Source organism: Bos javanicus, chromosome 14, assembly GCF_032452875.1.
Source record: "Bos javanicus breed banteng chromosome 14, ARS-OSU_banteng_1.0, whole genome shotgun sequence".
Lineage (NCBI taxonomy): Eukaryota > Metazoa > Chordata > Mammalia > Artiodactyla > Bovidae > Bos > Bos javanicus.
This window is the reverse complement of record NC_083881.1, coordinates 10,425,646-10,448,696: the sequence shown is the minus strand read 5'-3', so window position 1 is coordinate 10,448,696 and position 23,051 is coordinate 10,425,646. Positions and strand designations below refer to the sequence as shown.

General features: G+C 50.6%; 1 protein-coding gene and 1 non-coding gene across 5 annotated transcripts in view; one reads left to right on the top strand and one right to left on the bottom strand.

Moving 5' to 3' along the window:
* Nucleotides 1-6,286: 6,286 nt before the first annotated feature.
* Nucleotides 6,287-6,359, top strand: TRNAW-CCA (transfer RNA tryptophan (anticodon CCA)). Its single transcript has one exon. It is a non-coding gene; the product is annotated as a tRNA-Trp (tRNA).
* Nucleotides 6,360-6,785: 426 nt separating this feature from the next.
* ASAP1 (ArfGAP with SH3 domain, ankyrin repeat and PH domain 1) overlaps nucleotides 6,786-23,051 on the bottom strand; it is a 339,237-nt gene continuing 322,971 nt past the window's right edge. For all 4 annotated transcript variants that reach the window (XM_061438581.1, XM_061438583.1, XM_061438584.1 and 1 more), the window contains 5 exons: nucleotides 21,865-21,934; nucleotides 19,485-19,543; nucleotides 13,690-14,171; nucleotides 11,778-11,900; nucleotides 6,786-9,521 (listed from right to left, as the gene is read on the bottom strand). In XM_061438581.1, coding sequence (XP_061294565.1) covers nucleotides 9,447-9,521; nucleotides 11,778-11,900; nucleotides 13,690-14,171; nucleotides 19,485-19,543; nucleotides 21,865-21,934 — 809 coding nt within the window. In that variant the 3' untranslated portion in view covers nucleotides 6,786-9,446. The remainder of the gene's footprint in view (nucleotides 9,522-11,777; nucleotides 11,901-13,689; nucleotides 14,172-19,484; nucleotides 19,544-21,864; nucleotides 21,935-23,051) is intronic.

The following is a 23,051-nucleotide window of genomic DNA, read 5'->3' as shown; positions in this document are numbered from 1 at the left end:
ATCTGAGAAGAGATAAGAGACTTTAGAGTATATAAAGAACTCCTACAACTCAATGAGAAATAGACACATGATCCAATCTTAACACAGACAAAATTTCTTCTTTTTTCTTTTTTTCCCTATGTTTCAGCTGAGCTGAGCGGCATGTGGGATGTTAGTTCCCGCGCCAGGGATCAAACCTGTGCCCCCTGCAGTGGAAGCACATCATCTTAACCACTAGATCACCAGGGAAGTCCTATTAAAAAGACAAAGATTCTATATGGCCAAAGAAGACATACACGTGGCCAGTTAGCACATGAAATGATGTTCAACATCATTAGTCATCAGGAGGACGCAAATCAAAACCACAATGAGATACCATTCCACACCCACTTGGCTGACTGTAATAAAAAAGATAGATCATAACAAGTGTTGTCAAGGATGTGGAGAAATTGGAGCCCTCATATACTGCTGGTAGGAATGCAAAACCGTGCGGTTACTTTGGAAAGTAGTCTGGCAATTCCTCAGATGGTTACACAGAGAGTTACCCTGTGTCCCAGAAATCCAACTCCTAGGTCTAGAGAGACGAAACCTACTAGAGAAATGAAAACATCCGTCCACACAAAAACCTACACGTGAATGTTCATAACAGCATCATTCATAATAGTCAAAGTAGTGGGAACAACCCAACCGTGCAGCAATGGAGAAACAAAATGAAGGCCAGCCACAGAGTAGAGTAGTACAGTGAAAAAGAATGAAATACCAACATATGCTGCAACCCAGATAAACCTGGAAATGCAGGATACCGTTTATGACTCAGTTTATATGAAATTTCCAATAGAGACAAATCTCTACAGAGACAGGAAGTAATTTAGTGGCTGTTAGGGGTTGGAGGAAAATGGGAGTGATTACTAACAAGTACGAGGTTTCTTTATGGGTGAGGAAAGGTTCTAAAATTGTGATGATGGTTGCACAATTCTGAAATGTACACTTAATGAGTGAAATGTATGGTATATGGATTATATTGAAATAAAGTTGTTTTTAAAAAATGCATAGGGTGGTGGGGAGGTAGATGATGGAGTTGCTAGTGTGGGGCCCTCCCCAGCGCTATTTCATCTCTGCATTTTAGCAGACTTTATTTAAAAAAAAAAAAACTTTTGTTAACTTGGCATTCAGGGACATAAAATTGGTAGCTTGGAATCAGACTTGGTAGAAATATTTACACCATGGGAACTGGCAAATGCTACAAATAAGGGCCTTTATATATATATATATATGTATGTATGTATGTATGCTGCTGCTGCTGCTAAGTCACTTCAGTCGTGTCCGACTCTGTGTGACCCCATAGACGGCAGCCCACCGGGCTCCCCCGTCCCTGGGATTCTCCAGGCAAGAACACTGGAGTGGGTTGCCATTTCCTTCTCCAATGCACGAAAGTGAAAAGTGAAAGTGAAGTCGCTCAGTTGTGTCCGACTCTTAGCGATCCCATGGACTGCAGCCTGCCAAGCTCCTCCGTCCATGGGATTTTCCAGGCAAGAGTACTGGAGTGGGGTGCCATTGCCTTCTCCGATATGTATGTGTGTGTGTGTGTATATATATATATGTATATATATAAAATGTTTTGAGAGCTGTTTATGTATTTATCAGCATCACACCAAAGACAACACACACCCATAAAAGTGCATGTATCAGAGGCAAATAGCTCAATGAATTTTCACAAACAAAAAAATCTGTATGGCTTGCACCCAGAAGAAGAAAGACTAGTATCTGTACCCCAAAGTCCCTCCCCAGGCAATGCAAGTTCTCTTCCAAGTTTCCCTTTGGGTTGCCATGATTTTGACTTGTAACCACACAGGTGACCTATTTTTGTATGTTATGTAGACTCAAAAGTGGCTTTTTTGCCTCATCATCTGTGACATTTATCCCTATTGTTCTGTGTCGTTGGTTCACTCTCGTTGCTCTAAACATTGTGTGAAGCTAGTCAACTTACAGAACCATTCTAAGATCCCCTGGAGAAGGAAATGGCAACTCACTCCAGTATTCTTGCCTGGGAAATTCCACGTACAGAGGAGTCTGGCAGGCTACCGTCCATGGGGTTGTAAGAGTCGGACATAACTGAGGGATTAAACCACCGCTCCTGGGAGGGACATGAGGGTAGTTTATAGATTTTAAGTATTATAAATAGTCCTGCTATGATCCTGTGGTCATGTATGGATGTGAGAGTCGGACTGTGAAGAAGGCTGAGCGCCGAAGAATTGATGCTTTTGAACTGTGGTGTTGGAGAAGACTCTTGAGAGTCCCTTGGACTGCAAGGAGATCCAACCAGTCCATTCTGAAGGAGATCAGCCCTGGGATTTCTTTGGAAGGAATGATGCTGAAGCTGAAACTCCAGTACTTTGGCCACCTCATGCGAAGAGTTGACTCATTGGAAAAGACTCTGATGCTGGGAGGGATTGGGGGCAGGAGGAGAAGGGGATGACAGAGGATGAGATGGCTGGATGGCATCACTGACTCGATGGATGTGAGTCTAAGTGAACTCAGGGAGTTGGTGATGGACAGGGAGGCCTGGCGTGCTGTGATTCATGGGATTTCGGAGTCGGACACGACTAAGTGACTGAACTGATGAACACTCTAGCATGTTCTTTTGCCTGGCACATGCACAATTTCTACCTGGGAGTCTTGGGGCAAATCTGTTCTGTCCAGCTGTAGTAGACGAGACATTCAGCCAGTTTCACTTTGACTCTGCTCCCATTCTCTGCCTCCTCTGCCTCCCTTCCCTGCCCCTCTCCTTGTAAGCTGCTCACCACCTGCATCCCAGACCTTGGGCACAGACTAGACTCAGTCTCAGTTTTAGGCTGCAGACTGGACTGGGCTGGAAGGGAATGCAAGACAGCCTGGGTGCACTTGCAGGTCATCAGCTCTAGAACTTTCTAAAGCACAGCCGTAGAAAGGGACCCAGAGAGGGAAGCAGTCAACTGCTCTCTGGAGGTGAAGCAGGCCAGGGGAGTCCTGGTGTCTGGACTTCCTAAGTGGTTCCAGCTGAGCAGGAACTAAGCTTGCACATTCAACGTATCCTTGTGCATCTTTGTTCTGCAGCTTAGTACACCATAGAAAGAGGCCCGCTGTCAAGCCTCCTGTTTACTGGGTGGGAGTCGGCATATGCAGTGCAAGTGGGCAGAGCAAATGTGGACGAGCCCCCCCCACCAGCTCTGACCCTGGGATGGGAAGTTCTCCCTACCAAACACGACCCCTGTTTTCAACAGTGGGTGCTCTTTTACTTATTTTTGCTGGGAGGTTCCATGGGCCTGCTCATGCAAGGAATACTTGAAGGTCATCAGCTGCATGTCAGTGGGCTTCCCTGGTAGCTTGCTGCTGCTGCTAAGTTGCTTCAGTCGTGTCCGACTCTGTGTGACCCCAGTCCCATGGACTGCAGCCTACCAGGCTTCTCCATCCATGGGATTCTCCAGGCAAGAACACTGGAGTGGGTTGCCATTTCCTTCTCCAACGCATGAAAGTGGAAAGTGAAAGTGAAATCGCTCAGTCATATCTGACTCTTAGCGACCCCATGCACTGCAGCCTACCAGGCTCCTCTATCTATGGGATTTTCCAGGCAACGGTACTGGAATGGGGTGCCATTGCCTTCTCCCCTGGTAGCTTAGACAGTAAAAATTCTGCCTGCATTGCAAGAGACCGGGGTTCTATGCCTGGGTCATGAAGATCCCCTAGAGAAGGGAATGACAACACGCTCCAGTATTCTTGCCTGGAGAATCCCATAGACAGAGGAGCCTGACTGGCTATAGCCTACGGGGTCACATGTCAACAATGAGTAGATTTGTGTGGTTTCTCACTCATCTCTGAGGAAGGAGAGGTTCAAAGTCCTTGTTGGGAGGTGAGAGGGCTCTGTATCCCTAGCGATACATGGGGGCCACCTGAGGATGCTGGTTAAATGCTGATTCCTGGGCCCCCTTCAGAGACGTCCAATCTCCAGGGACAGGGCCCAGGAGTCTGATTTAAATGCTGAGGGTCCAGGTGATGCTGGCCCGGATCTCAAACCTGGGCTTGCTGGATTCTCAGGCCTGTGTGCAGATGACATGTTTGCCATTTCTCGTCCTCAAATTGGCTTAGACCTATAAAGCAAAAATTCAAATCCTGTCCGAAGAAGCGTGAAGCCGAGTAGGCGTCTTCCCTGAAGGTTTTGCAGAAGGTCATCGTTTTGGCCTTCCGAGTCTCTGACTAGGGTTTGTTGTGTAGTAAGAGTTTTGCAAAACAGCTGTGTTTATCGGAGCTCTAATTCCTGTTTCCAGGAGCTTAAGTGTTTCGGTGTTTGCACACGGGGCTGCTGTGTTCAGACAAGACACACTTGTGTACCCACCACTTTCTTCTCGGTCACACACTGCAGGCACAGACATGTTGGGTGCCAGCCTGACTTCTGCAGAGCAGCTGTCCAAGGAGTATAAGACACATCCCCCCCGCCGCCACCCTGGGGCCCTTCCTGTCAAGGCCATCACTTCTCTGAGCTGCAAACTTCGTTGCGCTTCCTGGTTTATACTTCCCTGCGGCTGACCTGTCCCGCAAGGCTGGGTGGGCGGGCTCCGACCCCGTCTCTCTTGGGCAAAGGCAGCCAGGGGACAGAAGCAGCGGAGGCAGCACAAGGTCACAGCTGGGAGCTAACTGGGCCCGGACCTCTGGGTTTAGATCTGGCCCCGGCCCACCTCTCAAGCAAACCGATTTTTGGCAAGTTATATCTTCACCTCTGAGCATCAGTCTTCCTAAACTGTAAAATGGGGAGTACAGTTCCTCTTCAGTGGGTCTGGGATGAACATGGTTGTACTGATAAGGTACTGGACCCAGTGCCGTGGCCACAATGCTGGTTTAGCAGTTAGCATGCAGAGGGGCCTCCTGGGAAGCAGAGGGGCACGATTGCTGGGGTGGAGTGTCCCTGCTTGTGCCTTCAACACTGGTCCCTGTTTCAGCTGCTGCAGGTTCACAACACACCATCCCACCAGCCCTTGCCCCAGTTTTTTGCCTCCTCTGCTGCCCCCCACCCCCATGCCCGCCCCCTGCAATCGTCGCAGGCCTACGATGGGCACAGACTTCCTTCCTCCAGGAAACCTACTGGCTTTAAACGACCCCACGTGCTGCAGATTCGGGGAAATCAAAGATTTCCATTTGGGATGGATGAGAACATCTGGGAAGCAAAGGAGAATGGGTTGAATAACCCAATAATTATCATCCCTCCCACCCCAGCCCTGCCACACATACAGCCACATTCTGGGAGGAGGAAGACTCAAAAAACACAGCAGAGGGCACAGGGTCAGGGGAGAGGAGAAAACAGCAGGGCTGGGGAGGGAAGGCGGGGGGAGGCTGGGGCTGAAGCCAGGAAGACTTGGGCTCACATTGCTGCCATGACTTACTGTGACCTTGGGCAAGTCACTGCAGCCTACAAGCGGATTTCCTCATCTGAACATGGACAGAGGAGGATTTCTGCCTCACAGAGGACAGACTCCACGTATGGGGAACAATGTTCCATCCACTGGTGCTGAAAGGACCCAAGGGAGAGAGCTCAGGGAGCTCGCCTGTTTCCGGGATCTCCGGGCCACTGGGGGCTCACAGAGTACTGGAGGGGCTGCTTTCAACGGGAGCCAGTCCGATGACCTCAGAGGCTGCTCCAGGTTTAAAACAATACATAACCAATGGAATTATTGCAGCATTTTGTAATTAGATGGAAAGTTGGCTGTCCCTTGGCCTGAAATAGCCAGATAACCATGCAAGCCTCTCCCAGATCCATCCTGATGGAAAGTCTCTGGCTTCTGTGGCAAAGGCCATCTTCCCCATCAGCTTGGCTTGTAGGGTTTATCTTGTCGAGGTGAGTGAACAGGCATTGAGAGCTACCAACTTTCATGAAAGGAAACAAAACAGGCGCTGGGACCAATGCCATGGTCTTGGTCAGCTGTCCACTGCAGCATTTCTCTGGCTAGAATTTCGTGAGGGAGACTGTCTCCCACCTGCTGGAAATCCTGAGGACGGCCCTGGAGCCAGGACTGCTCACCTGGACCCTGAAGTGGTCGGTGAGTAACCATGATGGCTGCTGCAGGGGCCTGCACCTCCCTGAGCTTCCTGGTGGGCTTGCAGCTTCCCCTGGCTTCTTGAGGGCGAGATGAGATGACACAGGTTCAGTGCTTAGACTGGGGTCTGCTCACAGCCCAGCATTATCAGTGCTGACAGCTACACAACAGAAGCGCACACATAGCCCTTGGTCTGAGTAGGGACCAAGAACCTTCAGTGTATCCACATGTAACCTTTGGGGACTTCCCTGGTGGTCCAGTGGCTAAGACTCTGCACTCCAAATGCAGAGGGCTCAGGTTCGAGCCTCGGTCAGGGAACTGGATCCCACAAGCCACAACTACAGATCCTGCCTGCCACAACGAAGATCACAGATCCCATGTGCTGCAAATAAGGCCTGGCGCAGCCAAATAAGTACAGAAATATGTATTTAAGTTATGATAAAAAATGTAACATTCATGATGTTCCAAGATGTGCAGGCTGGGTGTCTGTAGGTGGGAGTGGGTTGGGGGTAGCGGGGTTGGGGAGGATAAAGAACTGAAATGCTAAAGGTCCATGGTTTGTTAAGCCGAGGAAAGTGATGCACATTCTTTATCTGAAGTGAATCTGAATGTAGAAGTTGCGAGACTTGTGTTATCTGTACCCACTCCCCCCGCAACCCCCCACAAAACATTGCCAAGTCAAGTTCTGATTTCCTCCAGTCAGAAGAGTCGTGAACAACTCACAAAACGGCCTGATGTCAGATGTTTGGGATCAACTGAGAATATGTTTATTTAAAAGCAATTTTAAATATTAAAAAAAGTAGAAATGAACACATACAGTACTGGAAAACAGTCACATTAAATACATGTGAAATGACGAGTGTACTGATGTCTGAGCATAACATCCAGATGGGAATTCAGAATTTAACTTGTGGCGCTGTGGGATCCCTATACAACATGTTGAAGTTCTAGGCAATAAAAAAATAAATAGCAATTGCTGTTCAACAGTAAAATAAGACACACACTATTTGCAGAACATAACGTTCCCCGCTGCGGGGGGGCAAAGAAGAATTAGCTATTTTTCCCGTAAGGTTCCATACCTTCAAAATACTCTCTATCATGTACAAAATTGCAGATAGCGGCTCACTGAGTTTAAGAACAATACCAGATTCAAACTCAACCAAGGTCGCCAAAGATATTTATTTATATCTATTTTTCCTATGTCCCACAGTAAGCTGGGTTAGAGAAAACTCAGATTCCTGATGGAAAACAAAAACAAAACCAGGAAAAAAACAAACAAGTGTTAAAAAAAAAAAAAAAAGCATCTGTGTAAAAGTTGCTCTAAAAGAGGAAAAAAGAAAAGGAATTAATTCCATGTGATTTTAGACATCGTGCTTTCGTGTTCTTTTTTTAAAAAGCCAGTTTATTTTGAGATCAGCTGAAAATACCGTAGGCCACAAAAATGAACGGTGCTTGAATGTAACTTAAGCGTAAGTGAATGAATTGGTACAGTAAATGACTTCGGGAGGTGACTTCCTGTCCTGACACCCGGCTGCTAAACTACCGAGGCTGCCGACACTGGGGGCCACGCACACCAGCACGTCGGCTGGTTCCTCGTATCTGTGTGGAGTTCACGTGTGCCGCGATGCTGAGGAAGCAGCTGCTTAAAATCACTTTCCAATAATAGCTGGTGAGATCTGCTGCAGGTTTGTCATGCAAGGTTTATTGGTTCAGTGATCACGTGAGCAGAGCTAAGGTAATGCTCGCCGAGCACTGCGACTCGATTACAGAGGGCTCCCCTAAGGGTCTGGTTGGGAGCTGTGCTTCTGTGAAATGAACATTTCTCACTCGTTGCCAGGATGATCTGCTTAAAAATATTAGCTTCCTGCGCTGCTGCCAACGTAGCCGGTTAAGCAAGCGCACTGCAAGGACGACACGCGGGCCTCGGAATCCGAGAGCAGTCCCACTGACTGGGGAGCGGAGCGGTATTCTCTCCCCACATTCAGGCTGATGTAAAAGCCTGAAAAACTGAGGATGGTCTTGATGGTCTGATGAAAGCGGCTGGGATGAGAAAAAAAACTGGGAGGGGCAGGGACCCCTGGCAGAAAAGCATGTTTCACAGTGCAATTCATAGCAGCGTTCAGAAACTTGGTTATGAATCGACTTGAAGATGAAGTGTCTGTTCAACAGAGCTGGGAAACTTATCTATGATTGGAGTTTACTAAAGGAAATGAAGAAAAAAAAAAAAGAAGGCTGGTTTCAGCACCTGAATTCTACAGCGGGGGTGGGCGGGGGAAAACGGTGGGCAGAACTGATTTCTGAATTAGTCATCTTCTTGAACACTCTTTTGAAAGTTTAAATTTATCCAGAACGAAAACTAAGAAAAGAATTTAAAACGGACATGTTAGAGGTGTTAACATAGTTGAAGGATGCTAATTCATAATGTGATATGTGCATTCATACTCTTGAGGAAGCCAAATGACTGACTGGAAACAAATATTTGTTGCAACCTTATAATTTCTGCTTTAATGGCAATCAAGTTTAAAAAAAAATGTACAGTTCAACTTATCCATACTATTCCTTTATAAAAGGCAGATTTCAGGTAAGCTTCTAAATGCATGCATAATGTAGAGGCTAATATTTTCTGGCAGTCCTTGGTTCTTGAAAGTTGAACTTCATCAGATGTGTCTTAAACTTCTGTGAAAATAGTCATGAAGGATATGTTATTTTTGCATAATGAGGTAATATCAGGGGCGGGCACTCATCTTCTTAAGACAGCATAAACCCACGTGTCTAAACCTGCGTGAGGCTGTGGGCACTGTAAAATGCCACCCAACGTTCTGGGTCAGTGGATACTTTGCTGAAGGAATAACACTTACACCGAACTGAGCGCTTTTCTGTAATAAATACCAAAGTCGGTTTTTGTAGCTGTAAACTGTGTACACGGATAACGACAGGCTGGTCTGTCACGGAGCGGAAAGATTCACCTGGAAGACAGTACCCACCTCTTTGCTAATGTTGCATTTTTCAGTAACACAATGGAGAATACTGTCAGGTTAGGAACAGAGAGGCAATGCTGTGCCCTTCAACGGTTGCCGGACACCATTTCTATTTGCAAAGCCAGCAGTTCCTATATTCCTGCTTGTTTGTTTGCTTGGAAAACAGCATAGAGAGAGATGTAAGTGCTAGATGCCAAGGATGGCTTTGGCAAACCAGTAAGGCGCACCGGGTCCCAAGGCTACCCTAATACTGGCGAAGGCAGAGACCATAGGGTATTTACAACACGTGCTCCGTTCCCCTCCTGAGGCGGCCCCTCCGGGAGCTTCCACTCGGCAACAGCAGCTATTTACACGGTGCGCACGGGGTCCCAGGGAGGCAGCGGTCTGGCATGACGGGTGCGGACAGTCTGAAGGCTCTGCTTTTTTGCTAGTCGGACAGGATGTGGACAAAGGACACTGGGAAGACGCCCTTCCTCTCGGGCTGCCCCTCGATGTGCCCAATCTGCAGGGAGAAAGGAGAGGCATCAGGCAGGAGGCTGATGCTGATGCAGGCCCCGGGGAGACACGACAAAGGCGCCAGGCACGGCGGAGCCGCCTTCACAGCGGTCGCTTCACCGGCAGGCAGCCCCGGGAGGCGGACGGTCCCGGGGCCCTCACTTTCTACTCGAAGGGACAGGGCCCCCGAGGGGGGGGGTGGGCCCGCCACGGTCTCTCCCAGGCTGCAGCCTCAACCACACGCTCAACCAGGCCTCTCGGCTGCCTGTCCCGCTGGGCGACCTCGCAAAGCGTGCTAAGCCTCCCTGTCTGTAAAACAGGGCTGAAAAACCCCTGCTTCTCAGCCTGTGGGGAAACTAAACCAACGATTCTATACATGAAAAGGGCTGCAATGCACCAAGAACTTGCTTTCTGGTTGTGGTGGTGAAGAGGATGCTATGAAAGCCTGAGAGCGATGAGGGCAGATTTTACAGCTGTTTTCTTGTCTGCTGCCTAAACCTGTCAGCCATCATTACCTGCCAAGGCTCCTAATAACCTCAGTTACATGAGGATTAACTGCATCGAAGAGAACCCTATCAGAAAAAAGACCAGCGACACGCACGCTGGCTTCGGATGACCATCACGGAGAAAGATGGGCGGCCTCCTTTGCTCCCCGGGCCTGGGGCCTTGGGTGGGCCTCTGTGCACCGGTTTCCATCTGGACAGAGGGGTTAATAACAAGGCTGGGATGACCCATGTCACTGGGTCTTAGTTGGCATCACACACGGGAGTCCTCAGACATTCCTGTGAGGGAGGGTGACTCGTGCCTCCCTTTTCAGAGGGGGAAACTGAGGCTCACAGGAGGCTGCACCCAGGGCCAGAGGGTGAGTCACGCCGGGATTTCAGCGCCCGTCTCCTTGTCAGGGATCTAACCCACCAAACTTCACGACAGACAGAGAGAGGGAGGGAGGGGGCAGGCCTCTGGTTTGTCAGCCTCAGTGCTCCTGACATTTGGGGCAGGGGGTTCTTTGTGGTGGGGGCTCCCCCAAACATCACGGGATGTTCAGCAGAGGCCAGCAGCACCCACCCTGGCCAGGCCCTGACGATCAGAATGTTTCCAGATGTTGCCACACATGCCTGGAGAGCGAGACTGCCCTGGCTGAACCACTGCTGTGGCCCAAGGAGCATCCTGACGGCTGTGACCGGGATTCTGGAGTCATGGTCTGGGCCCAGGGGAGGAAAGGCGAAGGGCCATGAGTGTGCCCGTGTGTGTGTGTTTCTGGGCATCAGCAGGTCCTGGGCTCAGCGGTGAACCATGGGTCCCTTTCTCGACACAGAGGGCTGGGCCCTCTGGGCAGGATGGGGCTCTAGCTGCCAAGGAAGCAGAATTTCCACGCCCAGGGTGGGGAGTGATCGCCTCGGGGGCGTCCGCCCGCTGCCCCTCTGTCCGGCAGGGCCTGCTGGAGGCTTCCTCCCCCGACAGCTTGGACAGCCGTGGACATGTTGGGTCCCCTGCAGCCACCCAGGACCCAGGCAGCTCCCAGGCTGTGGTGGGGGGACAGGGATGCCTTTCCTTCCTGACACCTGGGCAGCAGGTTTTCATGGAAAAGGAGCTGTCATAGATGGTCTCCTTGAATCCTGCCCTGAAGTCATGTGAGGCAGGGATCCTCCTGATAGAACTTCAGGCTGGACGAAGATGGAGCCTGAGGATGTGTGGTGGGTGTGTGTGTGTGTGGAGGGGTGGGGTGATAGAGCCTGAGGATGTGTGGCGGGGATGTATGTGCACACAAGTATGTACATGTGTGTGTACGTGTATTTCCTGGAGAAGGAAATGGCAACCCACTTCAGTATTGTTGCCTGGAAAATACCATGGACGGAGGGGCCTGGTAGGCTACAGTCCATGGGGTCGCAAAGAGTCGGACACGACTGAGCAACTTCAATGTCAATATCAATGTGTACGTGTATGTGTGGTGATGGAGCCTGAGAACATTGTGTGTGTGTGTGTGTGTGTGTGTGTGTGTGGTGGTGGTGGTGGCGGCGGTGGTGGTGGTGGTGGTGGCGGTGGTGTTGAAGGGCGAGGCCTGAGCAGAGCTGGCTGGGCCAGTGTTGAATGAGTTTCAGTTTTGCATCTGCCAGAGAGTACCTGAGGCCCACAGGCTGCGGTGTGATAAGGGTACTCTCCTGAGCTGGTTTCGAAGCTCCAGGCTAAGAGGCAGGCCAGGCACTGTGTCCTCGGGGGGCGTGTGCAGGCTGACCATGGACAGCGCCACGCAGCTGGTACGTACCCACCACTCCTGGTCCTCCTCCCCGGTGACCACGATCACCTCGCCCTCCATGAAAGTCAGCTCGTCATCGTTGTCTGCCTGGCAGTCGTAGATGGTCTTCACTCGCCTCACCTTGCTCTTCCCCTTCAAGAGAGCAGCGGGGTTTTAGCTCAAGGGACTTGAGGTTTTAGACTGAAGGGAAAGGAGGACACGATGACCCCGGGCAAGTGGCTTCACCTCGCCGAGCCTCAGTTTCTCCTTGATGAAAGGGGGGAGCGCCCCCAGCCCTGGGTGCTCTCCAGATAGAAGGGCCCCTCCGCCCAAGGCAGCAGGGGAGCCCACTGAGAGTGCGGGGGGCAGGGGGCGGGTAACCATAGATGACTTCCATCTGAGAGCAAACATCACGGGGAAGGGATCAAAATCCAGCTTCACCAGAAACAAGCGATGTGCCCGACCCCGCCCCGCCCCGTGGCAGCCTGCAAAGATGACAGCAGATTCTAAAAATGGTTTGGGGAAACATGATGTAAAGCAGACCAAACACATGCAGCATAAACACATTTCTCAGCCCCTCATGCAAAGCGCCGTGTCAGCACACGCTGCTGAAACAGAGCAGGGGAGCCCGGGGCGGGGGCGGGGGACTCCAGGCAGTTCCCCAAAATGTTTTAGTTTCTGACCCATGTTTAATGGAGCTTTTGGTTGTTAGATTTCCAGTTCTCTGCAAACAGGAAGATGGAAATAGAGAACTGACCTTCCAAAGGATGCTTCTGGCGCCTGGCTTATTAAATAATTAGGAATTAAAAAAAAGCAAGCTGTTACGCTCCAAGTCTAGGGTCAAGTGCTTTTCGTCTTGGTCCGTTGGTTTCTCCCTCACTCTCCCCGATGACCCACTTGCTTCTACAATTCCCCTCCCCGGGCTAAGCCAGAGCTGGTGGGGTCTGAGAAGCTGAGGGCTACAGCCAGTCGAGATCTGAAGTCTTTTCAGCTCTGACTCTGTGAGCAAACTGGAAGACCTATGTGCGACCATTTATAACAGGGAGGGTTAAATGAGATAATAAAACGGTGAAGTGTGCAGCAGCACAGACTGGAATTGTGTACATCAAGGCCAAGGGTGGTGCTCAGGCTTCTGGAGAGCCCGTGAAGAGCAAGCATCCACCCATGAACATGCTTGTGGCCCCCCACCCGGGAGAGGATCTGTTCCACTATTCTCACCTTTCCTTTAGTGTTGAAGGGACACACTTCCATCACAATGTTTTCTCATGGGAAGATGTGAGCAAGGCTTTTGGTCCCCCTGCTAACTGTGCTCCTTAACCCGGGGTGCTCCCACCCCTGTCAGGGTGCAGCGTGGGCAGGACAGACAGCACATGTGCATCTTCCCAGAGCTTCATTTTTCCAAAAAAAAAGATTTTTTTGGGGGGGTGGGGGTGGGGAGGGAAAGGCATGTTTAAAGCAAAAAGGACATATTATAGAGTAGAAGGCATTTTGTGAAAATGAAGGGCTGGGAGACTTCAAACCAAACTCTATGTTGGTTGGTACAAGTCTCTTTGGGCTTTGTGTCCAATTCCTCCAGAAAGGTGCGGAGAAAAGCTGAGGTGTGAGGCCACTTTCCCGGGACCCTGGGAAAGGTCAGGTCTCCTGCTCAAGGACCACAGACAAGGGCAACCACGTGCTGGGCGCTGCTCACACTTCCCTGCATTTCATTGCCCATGAAGCCAGGCAGTGTTCTAGCCCCTTTCTGTGAAGGAGGAGACAGAGGTTCAGGGCCATGAGGAGGTGGCCACGGCCCCGTGGTCACAGGGCAGGCAGGTCCTGATGCCTATCTGCTGGGGTCCACAGCCCAGCCCCAACCCCAAGGCCTTGCGCCCCCCACGACACCTGACACCCGACTCCAGGCTGGCTGGGTGAGCACGTGCCTGGGTTTCTGAGCACCACTCACCGTGTTGATCTTCCTGGGCAGCGGCACGGGTGTCTCTGGCAGGGTGGGCGTGAGGTCGTTGGTGTCCTCAGACGCCTGCTTGGGGACGTTCGGGGACAGGTCCGCCGGGTGTGACTTGGGGGTGAGCTCCAGGGGTGGCTGGGCCTTGGGCGAGGCGTCTCCCGTCTGGGGTTTTGCCAGCAGCTCCCCCAGTTGTGGCTTGGGAGGCAGGTCTTTCACCTGGGGCTTGGGGGGCAAGTCTGCGAGCTGGGGCTTGGGGGGCAGGTCGCCCAGCTGTGGCTTCGGGGGCAGCTCGCCTGGCTTAGGTGGTAAGTCTCCAATGGGGGGTTTGGGAGCCAGTTCCGTGGGCTTCGGGGGCAGGTCCCCGGGTGGCGGCTTCTGCGGTAACTCTGTCAACTGGGACGACTTCTGGAAGATCTCAGGTGGGATGTTGGCTTTGTCGAGGGAGAGATGATGGCTGGTCTCTGTTTTCCTTAGTGCCACTGCGGGAGGCAACCACAGAGAGGGGTCACGGGCAGGACTGACCCTGAGCAAGCGCCCCAGGCGGTCGCAGGCCCAGACCCCACATGAATTGGCCTGCTTTTAAAAAAGGTGAAAGTTGGAAGCCTGGAGGCATCCACCTTACAATGGATGATCTTATGCCTCAGTTATGTAAGAACAGGACATCCAAACTCACTCAGAAGTGAAAAAAACAAAAACAAAACCCCACAACTATACACATAATAGATCCTCTGGAGAAGGGAATGGCAACCTACTTCAGTATTCTTGCCTCGAAAATTCCATGGACAGAGGATCCTGGTGGGCTACAGTCCATGGGGCCGCAAAGAGTTAGACGTGATTGAGTGACAAACACTCACTTTTTCATACACATAATACAGATTATAGAAAACTGAAAGGTGCAGAGTTAAAAGAAGTTTTCTGTAAGTCTACTGCGTAAATTAGCCATTTAAAATATTTTGGTATAATTTCCTTCTGGACTTCTCTATGTATCTTTCATAGATAAAACATCTACTCTTATCTATATACTGATTTAGCAAGAATATTCACCACGTTTATAAACATTGTTCATTAGTACTAAGCATATACTTTTCATGCTGCATCCTATTCCGTTCTATAGCGGTATCATTCTAATTTCTCACGTTTTATATGATGTACACACTGTGTAAGAGGGAAAAAGTTTCTCCTCTTACCACTCCCACCTACCACCCCTTTAAGGTCACCTCCGTTCCTTTTTAGTGATGCCCATCCGTGTATATATGAATTATCTTTAAAAGTCAGGGACTACAACAAATACATTCAATGGGACTACAACACCTACGCTGCCTGCAACTTTGCTTCCCATTTAATATACTTGGGAGAATGTCTATTAACATGGGACTACAATACATACACTGAGAAGGAAACGGCAAGCCACTCAAGTATTCTTGCTTGCTACAGTCCATGGGGTCGCAGAGTCGGATGTGACTGAACGACTCACACTCACTCACTCACATACACACACGCACGACATACATTGTCTACAACTTTGGTTTTTCTGCATTTAAAATGCTTGGGAGAATTTCTATTAATAAGTCACTTCCTCCTCCTTCTCTTTAAAGGTTGTGTAGTACTCCATCGCTTGGAGAGTCTGCGGTCTGAACCTTCGCACAGCTCTAACCAGTGGAACTTAAGACATATCTCCAAATTGGGCTCCACTACTTGGTTACCAGCTGTGTGACCCTGAGCAGGTTACAAACCCCCTCACCCTCCTCATCTCTAAACCACGAGCTGACATAACGCATATGCCAACAGGACGAGGTAGACTCTGGGTGTGGTATCAGAATATTACGGAGCATTAGCACCGCTGCTGAGGCAAGGTTCCTTGAGGCCAGGATTCACCAAGCACACAGTGGGTGCTCAGTGAGGACACAGCTGACTGAAGCACACGGAGGAGCCAAACTAAGAACTGTATTCTAAAGACACAACGCTCAGAGAGAGACTTTTTAAATGTTTTGTTTTTTAAAAAAGAAAAGACAAACCCCAGTGTTGGAAGGTCACGGCTTCCCTGCAGCTGCTCCTGCTCAGGGCCTGCTGGGCCACATCCCTTCCTAAGGAACTCAAATTTCAAGGGCACCCTGCTCACGGGCCGGCCGGTGAGCTTCAGCCAACGTGGCACAGTTCAGAGAGTGACAACAGCCCCATCAGATTCCTCTCTTGGAAGTCAAGATATTGGGGTAAACAAAGCCTGAGGCAGGTGGCGATGGGGGAACAGCCGGGGGAATCCCCTGAGGCAGCGGGGCTGAAAAGCCTAGCTCTGAGCCACACTTACGGGGGAACAGAAACCGTGAGGAAGTGCTGGGCCGCCCAAACAGGCACCTCCGGTTCTAGGAATTTATCCAGAAAAGGGATCAAAGCCAGGGCACATGCCTGTGCCAGGGTGTTCAGCATGACACTGTTTATAGTGAAAAGAAAAAAACTGTGAACCGGGTGAATGTGGAAGAGGACAGACTACTTAACACAGCTACGTATCAGATACCGGAGCACTACGCAGCCAGTAGGAGTACAATTAATCTCATGGAAAGGGCTCTTGATTCACTGCATGACAAAAACCAGCTTCAGATCAGATCAGATCAGCCGCTCAGTCAGCTTAAATAGTGACATAAAAAAATCATAGGAAAAAGACTGAGAGGGCCGACTAAATTGATTTATCCTGGGTGGCGAGACTTTGGGTGGTTTGTATTTTCTTTATACTTCTTTGCATTTTTAAAATCTAGAATGAATATAGGTTAATTTTATACTACAAAGAAATATGAAAAGAGACGGTCTCCCCTCTAAAGAAGTCTCTCCTCTGACTATTTTATTTCCAAGATGATTTTGTGTTTTCCCCTCTCTAATTCAAAGTCCTTTGTGAGCTTCATTCTTAAAAAAAAAAAAATTATTTATTTATTTGGCTGTACCACATCTTAAGTTTCGTGATCTGATCTTAGGTGTGGCATTTAAGATTTTCCCTGACCAAAGATCGATCTTGGGCGCCCTGCGTTAGGAGTGTGAAGCATTAGCCACTGGACTACTAGCGAAGTGCCTGAGCTGCATTCTTAACTCTGATGGACAGACAAGCAAATTTCCCCCCAAAGTTGGACGACAAAGAGTACTCTGCTCGAATGAGGACATCAAGAGCAAGAAAGGAGTGGGAATTCCACCCCATCCCTGGGACTTCCTTGGCGGTCCACTGGTTAAGAATCCACACTTCCACTGCAGGGAATGCGGGTTCGATCCCTGGTTGGGGAACTAGAATCCCGCACGCTGCAGGGCACAGTTGAAAAATAAGAAAAAGACCTGGGGGGTTATGGTGCATGCAGGCAAGGTTGGTTGGAAACACACAGATTCAGCCCTTTGAACAGCCGTGTGGTACAGAGCTTAGGTGCTGAACACTCTGCCCCGGGCTTTGACCATTCTGTTCCTGAGAAGAGGCTCTAAGGACAAAACTGAGAAGGAGGAGGAAGATGAAGAAAGAGTCCACATGCTCTTGGCTCATGTTTCCAACAAAAGGGGGCGCCAAGCAGAGAATGGCAGCTGCTTGATGACAGAATCCTAAGTGGAAAAACCCAGGATGCAGGACTGGACTTGCACTGTGATGACAGCTCGGGAAGAATGTAAGGGACCAAGGGCTGCGTCACAGCCCAACACTACGGTGACTCTGTTCAGGCTGGAGAGCCCCCTGAAGTTTCTCTACTCCTGCCCTTTGAAACTCATTAAACAAATGGCTCCATGCAGCAGTCAATCCCAGCTGAGAAGGTTTTCACTAAGCCCTTTAAAAGAAGCCCAAAGAATTCCCTGGTGGCTCAGATGGTAAAGAATCCACCTGCAAAGCAGGAGATCTGGGTTCGATCCCTGGGTCGGGCAGATCCCCTGGAGAAGGGAATGGCAACTCACTCCAGTATTCTTGCCTGGAGAATCCCACGGACAGAGGAGCCTGGAGGGCTACAGTCCATGGGGTTGCAAAGAGCCTGACACGACTAAGCAACTAACACTTTCAAAGAATTTAAAAATAAGTGATGTTTGGGAAGGAAAATCAGTGAGGTGTGGTCAGTCCATGGGGAAGTGCCGGCAGGTGCTGGGGAGGACGGACGGGCAGGAGAAGGAGCTGCGCCCTGTCCCTCTCAGCATCACAGACGCCCTCTGCCTCTGGCTGAGGAGGCTCAGAAATACACCCGGACTCTGCTTGTTTTCTGGGCGAGACAAGGACACACTGGATGGATGGCGCAGGAGCCACTGATATAACACGGAGCACCCTAGCTCTTCTGCTGGGGAAAGACTGCAGGGCCGGGGTGGGAGAAGGCAGACCAGGGAGGAGGCTGCAGAGTCGAGACAGGAGAGGATGGTCTGGGAGACCACGGTGAGAGTGGAGACACGGGAAGATACAACCAACGGAGAACCAACAGTGTGTGTGGATGGACGAGGGGCATGGGAGGAAGGGAGGAGCTGGGCTTCTCTCCTAGGTTTAAGATCCAATCCCCTGGACCTGGACAATATTGCCTGTAACAGACAGGGACGCTGTGCAAGGAACAGGTTTGGCTGGCGGGGGTGTGTGTGTGTGAGTGAAGGGTCTTCAAAATCTTAAGTTGAGAAGCTGTCAGACATCTGAGCAGAGACACGACAGTGGCAGGTGTGTGGGAGTTTAGATTATGGAGGGTCACTTGGACTGCGTACATGGCACAGAGGTGCCGAGCTGGGTACCCCAGGGAATGAGGGCAGATTCAGAAGAGAAGTGACTGCGAATGAGCCAATCTCTGGAGGCTGCGGACACGAGGGGCCTGCACACGAGGGGCCTGCACACGGGGGGAGGGACTGTCAGTGCCGTAAGAACAGGATGGTGTCCACAGGCCAAGTGCGGAGACAGTAACCAGCTGGGCCAAAGGCTACAGACAGGCCGAGCCTGATCACCGCTGACGGCCTCGTGGAGGGGTTTTAACAGAGACACATGAATGGATCTCGGCGTGGAGAACTGGTAGCTGCGAACCTGACAGAGAGAGAGGCAGTCAGATGGCGTGTCCCTCTTGACAGAAAAGCACACTGCTGCCTGGGAAGGAGTTTTGCCAAAGCCTGAACTAGGAGCATCTGATCGGGTCTCCTGATCCAACTTCCAGTTGACAGGAAATATTCGAGGACAGAGGAACGTGTTAAACGACCACACGGGGCGCCGATCAGCAGAATCCAGCCTTTGCTAAGTACGGTCTCACCTCGTCCTCTCGAAACCTGGTGGAGCAGGTGTCCTGGCCCCGCTGATGGGTGAGGAATCTCAGGCTCAGCGAAGCTTCTGAGTCCCCTGCCCGGGCCTCACAGCTAGTAAGCAGGAGAGCCAGTACCGGTTCTGAGGTCTCTCTCATATTGTTTGCAAGAGAAGAAATGGTATCTGGGGATACTAATGATGAATCTTCTGAAAAAGCATTGCTTTTTTTAAGCAAAAGTTTGGTGTTTGTTAATTACAAAACTTGAGCTTATAAATATTTTTATTCACTGAACAAATATTAATTATACATCTCTCACATGTCAGCTGCTGCTCAAGGCCATCTGAGATAAAGCAGGGGCCAAAAGAGACAGACACCCCCGATCCCTTGGAGGGTACAGTGACAGTATAATTACATGTAAATATGAAAGCGAGGATGAGACGGTTAGATAGCATCACCGACTAAATGGACATGAGTTTGAGCAAACTCTGGTAGATAGCCAGTGAAGGACAGGGAAGCCTGGTGAGCTGCTGTCTCTGGCGTCGGAAAGAGTCAGAGAACAAACAGGATGAAAAAGAGAAATCTTACCTTTCTGAGGTAGTTTAGGAAGAACTCTTGGGCCAAGTGCAGTCTTTGCAGAACCGGTGCTAATGAATAAATAAGAATCGTTTATGATCTCAGAGCACTATAAAATCAATAGTGAAATAGTATACAAGGAAATCATAGAAATTCACAGGTTTATCTATCTAAAATTGCTTTCAACATTTCCCTAACAAAAGATTATAGTCCACTTTCCCAGATTTGAAGCTTGCCTGCATTTCCCTGAGGATTATCTTTTTATTCCCAAGTCTGCAGAATGGAGTCAAGAGGGAAAGTAACAAAACCACCACCAACCCTCTGAGTGAAAAAGCCTGATCCCTCTCCTTCTTGACACCTTTCCCTGAAGGAACAGCGCTGATGAAAGCGCTGGGCACCCTGCAGGTCCTGGGCCAAGCGCGCTGCTCCGAGGCAGCTCTTCTCATGCGACCCCACGTGTTATGCGTGTCTCCTCCACCTGCAGCACAGGAAACCAGAGCCTGTGCACCTCCAGTGACCTGTGGACGCTCCCAAGGCTCGTCAGTGGCAGAGCTGGACATGCAGGCCCAGCTCCATTGGACTCCAGAGCCCTTACTTTTTCCTTGCACCAGAGCTAACAGCTTGGGTCTCAGGCCTCCAGGCTTTCCCTGAGTTGTTCCTCTTCTTGAACCATTTGTAAATGAGCAGAGGAGAAGAGCCCCGGAAAGCAGGCCCCAGGCACAGAAGCTGCCCCATGTCATCTGGTATCAGGGACTCCCCAACGCCCCTGCCACCACCGAGATGCCAGCACTGCAGGAGACAACTCTCAGTGGGAACCTGCTCTTTCTCTTTAACAAGAGGCTGTGACTGTGCTCAGGGAACCCCAGGGGCCCTGAGGACCCAAACAGCACAGCATCCCAGTGCCAAACTCGTATCTGCCAAGAGCCCCTTTTATTACCTCGTTTATCCTCTGCTGTCCTCTGATGGCCTAAGAACTGACTCCACCACTCGTCTATCCTAATTGCATTTAAAAGGACAGGAAAAGCCAAACCAGCCAAAAAGAAAACAAAGAGCCCAATAAAGAAGATGAAATGCACGTGTCTTTCATGCTGGCCCACAAATCACTCCTGGTCTGAGTGGCTCTTTCCCTGGCTCCCTCGAAATTCTAAGGCTTCTGGGCTACTCGAGGCTAAGGCTGGTGAGATCAAGCCACCAATGAACTAGAAGGGTTTTGCCTTGAACACGTCTGGTGCGTGTTTTGGCCTCAGCATCTTCGCAGGGATGCATGTCTGCTCATCACAGACGTGAGCTCGATGCTTTCCCAGCCTGGGTACTGAGGCCAGATGCTTGGAAGCATCTCACACGGGAGACCTGGGCTGGATGCTGTGTGTGGATCTGGGCTTCTTCGTGTGCTGCGGGGGGTGGCGTGTGCACATGTATGTAAGCGTGCGTGTACGTGTGGGGGCTTGATTCCCTGTAAAAACCATTAGTGGGCACTTCCTCCACGTCAGACTCCCTCCCCTGGAAGACCCGCCTTGGACCTGGGGTTGAGAGACCCCCAGGCAGTGCGTGTGGGGGGCGCTGAGCGCGAGGGGCAGGCAGTGTTCACTGTGGCGCCTGAGAACCCCCCGGATTGAGTCCCGGGGCCCCGCGTCCTCATCTGCAAACCTGAGGGCAGCAGCAGCTGGGCTGCCTCATGGGCTCGTAGAGACAAAAACAGGGCGGCGGCCTCGACAAACTCTGGAAGGCAACCCCCAAGCACCAGCTGACTCCTCCTGCCTGAGCTTTTGGGTTGGGAAGCGGCTCCCTGTGTCATCTGGGATCCAGTCTCCGGGGAAAACCCTCTGTGCTGGGACCGGGTATACACTGTCCAAAGAAACTCTTCCGAAGCATCTCATTTCGGTGAGAGGAGAGGAGAAAGGGACGCCCCTCTGTTAGCCTAGCTTAAAGAAATCTTACAAACAGGAGACTTGGAAAGAGTCCTATTTTTATGTTTGAAAATCTCTAGGCTATTATTGGATCTCCCCGAGAATTATCTTTTTACTCTCAGGTCTGCAGGATGGAGCTAAAAGAGAAAGTAACAAAACAAAATGACTTCATTAAAAAATTGAAAATAAGAACTCATTCCAGCACAGACTGTGCAATCCTCAGAAAAGTGAGGTCCATTCCCGCCTGGAATCTGGAGATGGAGGTGCTGATCCCCTGAAACACCATCCGCAGACCCTGTCCGGGCCCTAGAACTGTGTGCCGAGGGGGGCCATGCAAAGAGATGGAGGCTTTCCGGTTCCCATCACGGTCAGCATCAGCTGGTGGGCAGATGGCCTTAAGCAGACGGCCCCCAAAGCCCACTTGTATAACTGTCCACGGCGACCCTAAGCGGCCCCTCAGGGGAGTCCACGCAGAGATGGCTCACCTCGACTGCTGGGACAGGCCCTCGAACTTGTTCGTGGTCTTACTGGACGATGACGGACCCACGTCGTTACCTAGGGGAAGACAGGATTAAATGGACGAACAGCTGCAGGTCACAGGGCTGCAAGAGGTCCCACACACAAACGCACTCAAGTTTCATTACTCCTTGGAGATGCCCTGAGAGCCACGTTAATAATAGCAACTGCTGTGTACTCAGCACTGACTACCAGTGAGGTACTGTGTTAAGTACCTCACAGTCATTACATCTATGAGATACATATTATTGTGTGGGTGTGCTCAGTCATGTTCAACTCTCTGCAACCCCATGGACTGTAGCCCACCAGGCTCCTCTGTCCATGGGATTTTTCTGGCAAGAATACTGGAGTGGGTTGCCATTCCTCCTCCAGGGGATGTTCCCAGGGACTGAACTCGTGTCTCCTGCACTGCAGGTGGATTCTTTACCCCCTGAGTCAGTGGGGAAGCCCAGACATAGCATTTGCCTTCCGGTTTACATAAGAAACAAAGAAGTAAAGCAGAGGCCAGGGTCAAGCAGCTGGTAAGGGTCAGAGCTGGGATGCGAAGCCAGGCAGCCCTCCTCCAGGGTCTGCAATGAACCCCTACCCCTGCCCCTCCCAGCCCCATAACCTACAGAAGGAGAGGCTGGTTAAGTGCTCAGATGGAACCTCCTGGATGGGGCTGTAACACCAGGACATCGACGCATGAAGAATAGGGCCAGGCTTCCAAATACAGATCTGGTTTAATGAGACACTCCTTCTAACCACCAGTCTATTTCCACGAGTCTGCAGCTTAACCCTGAAGGTCTTCCTAAGCAGCCTCTCATGGCATCCTCAGAGCTGAGACCTCCTTTAAGGCAAGCGTTTCTTTTCAGTGTGGTGCTCACATCTCACACTTTCAGACTTAAATGGGTCGTAACAATCAAAATGTCAAAGAAAGTTCTAGACAAGGGGAATATGCTGCTGCATCTGCTCATTCCTGCTGCAGGTAGAAAACACCCCAAACCAGTGGTTCTCACCCTATTATGCATGAGCACGAGACCACCAGGGCTGCAGGAGCCCCCGCTCTGCTCGGGGCCACCCACTCCGCTGTCTCACAGACAAGCCAACACATCAGGGGCTGGGGCGTGACACCGCAGCTCAAACGGCCGGCATCCTCACTTCACCCTCTCCTCCG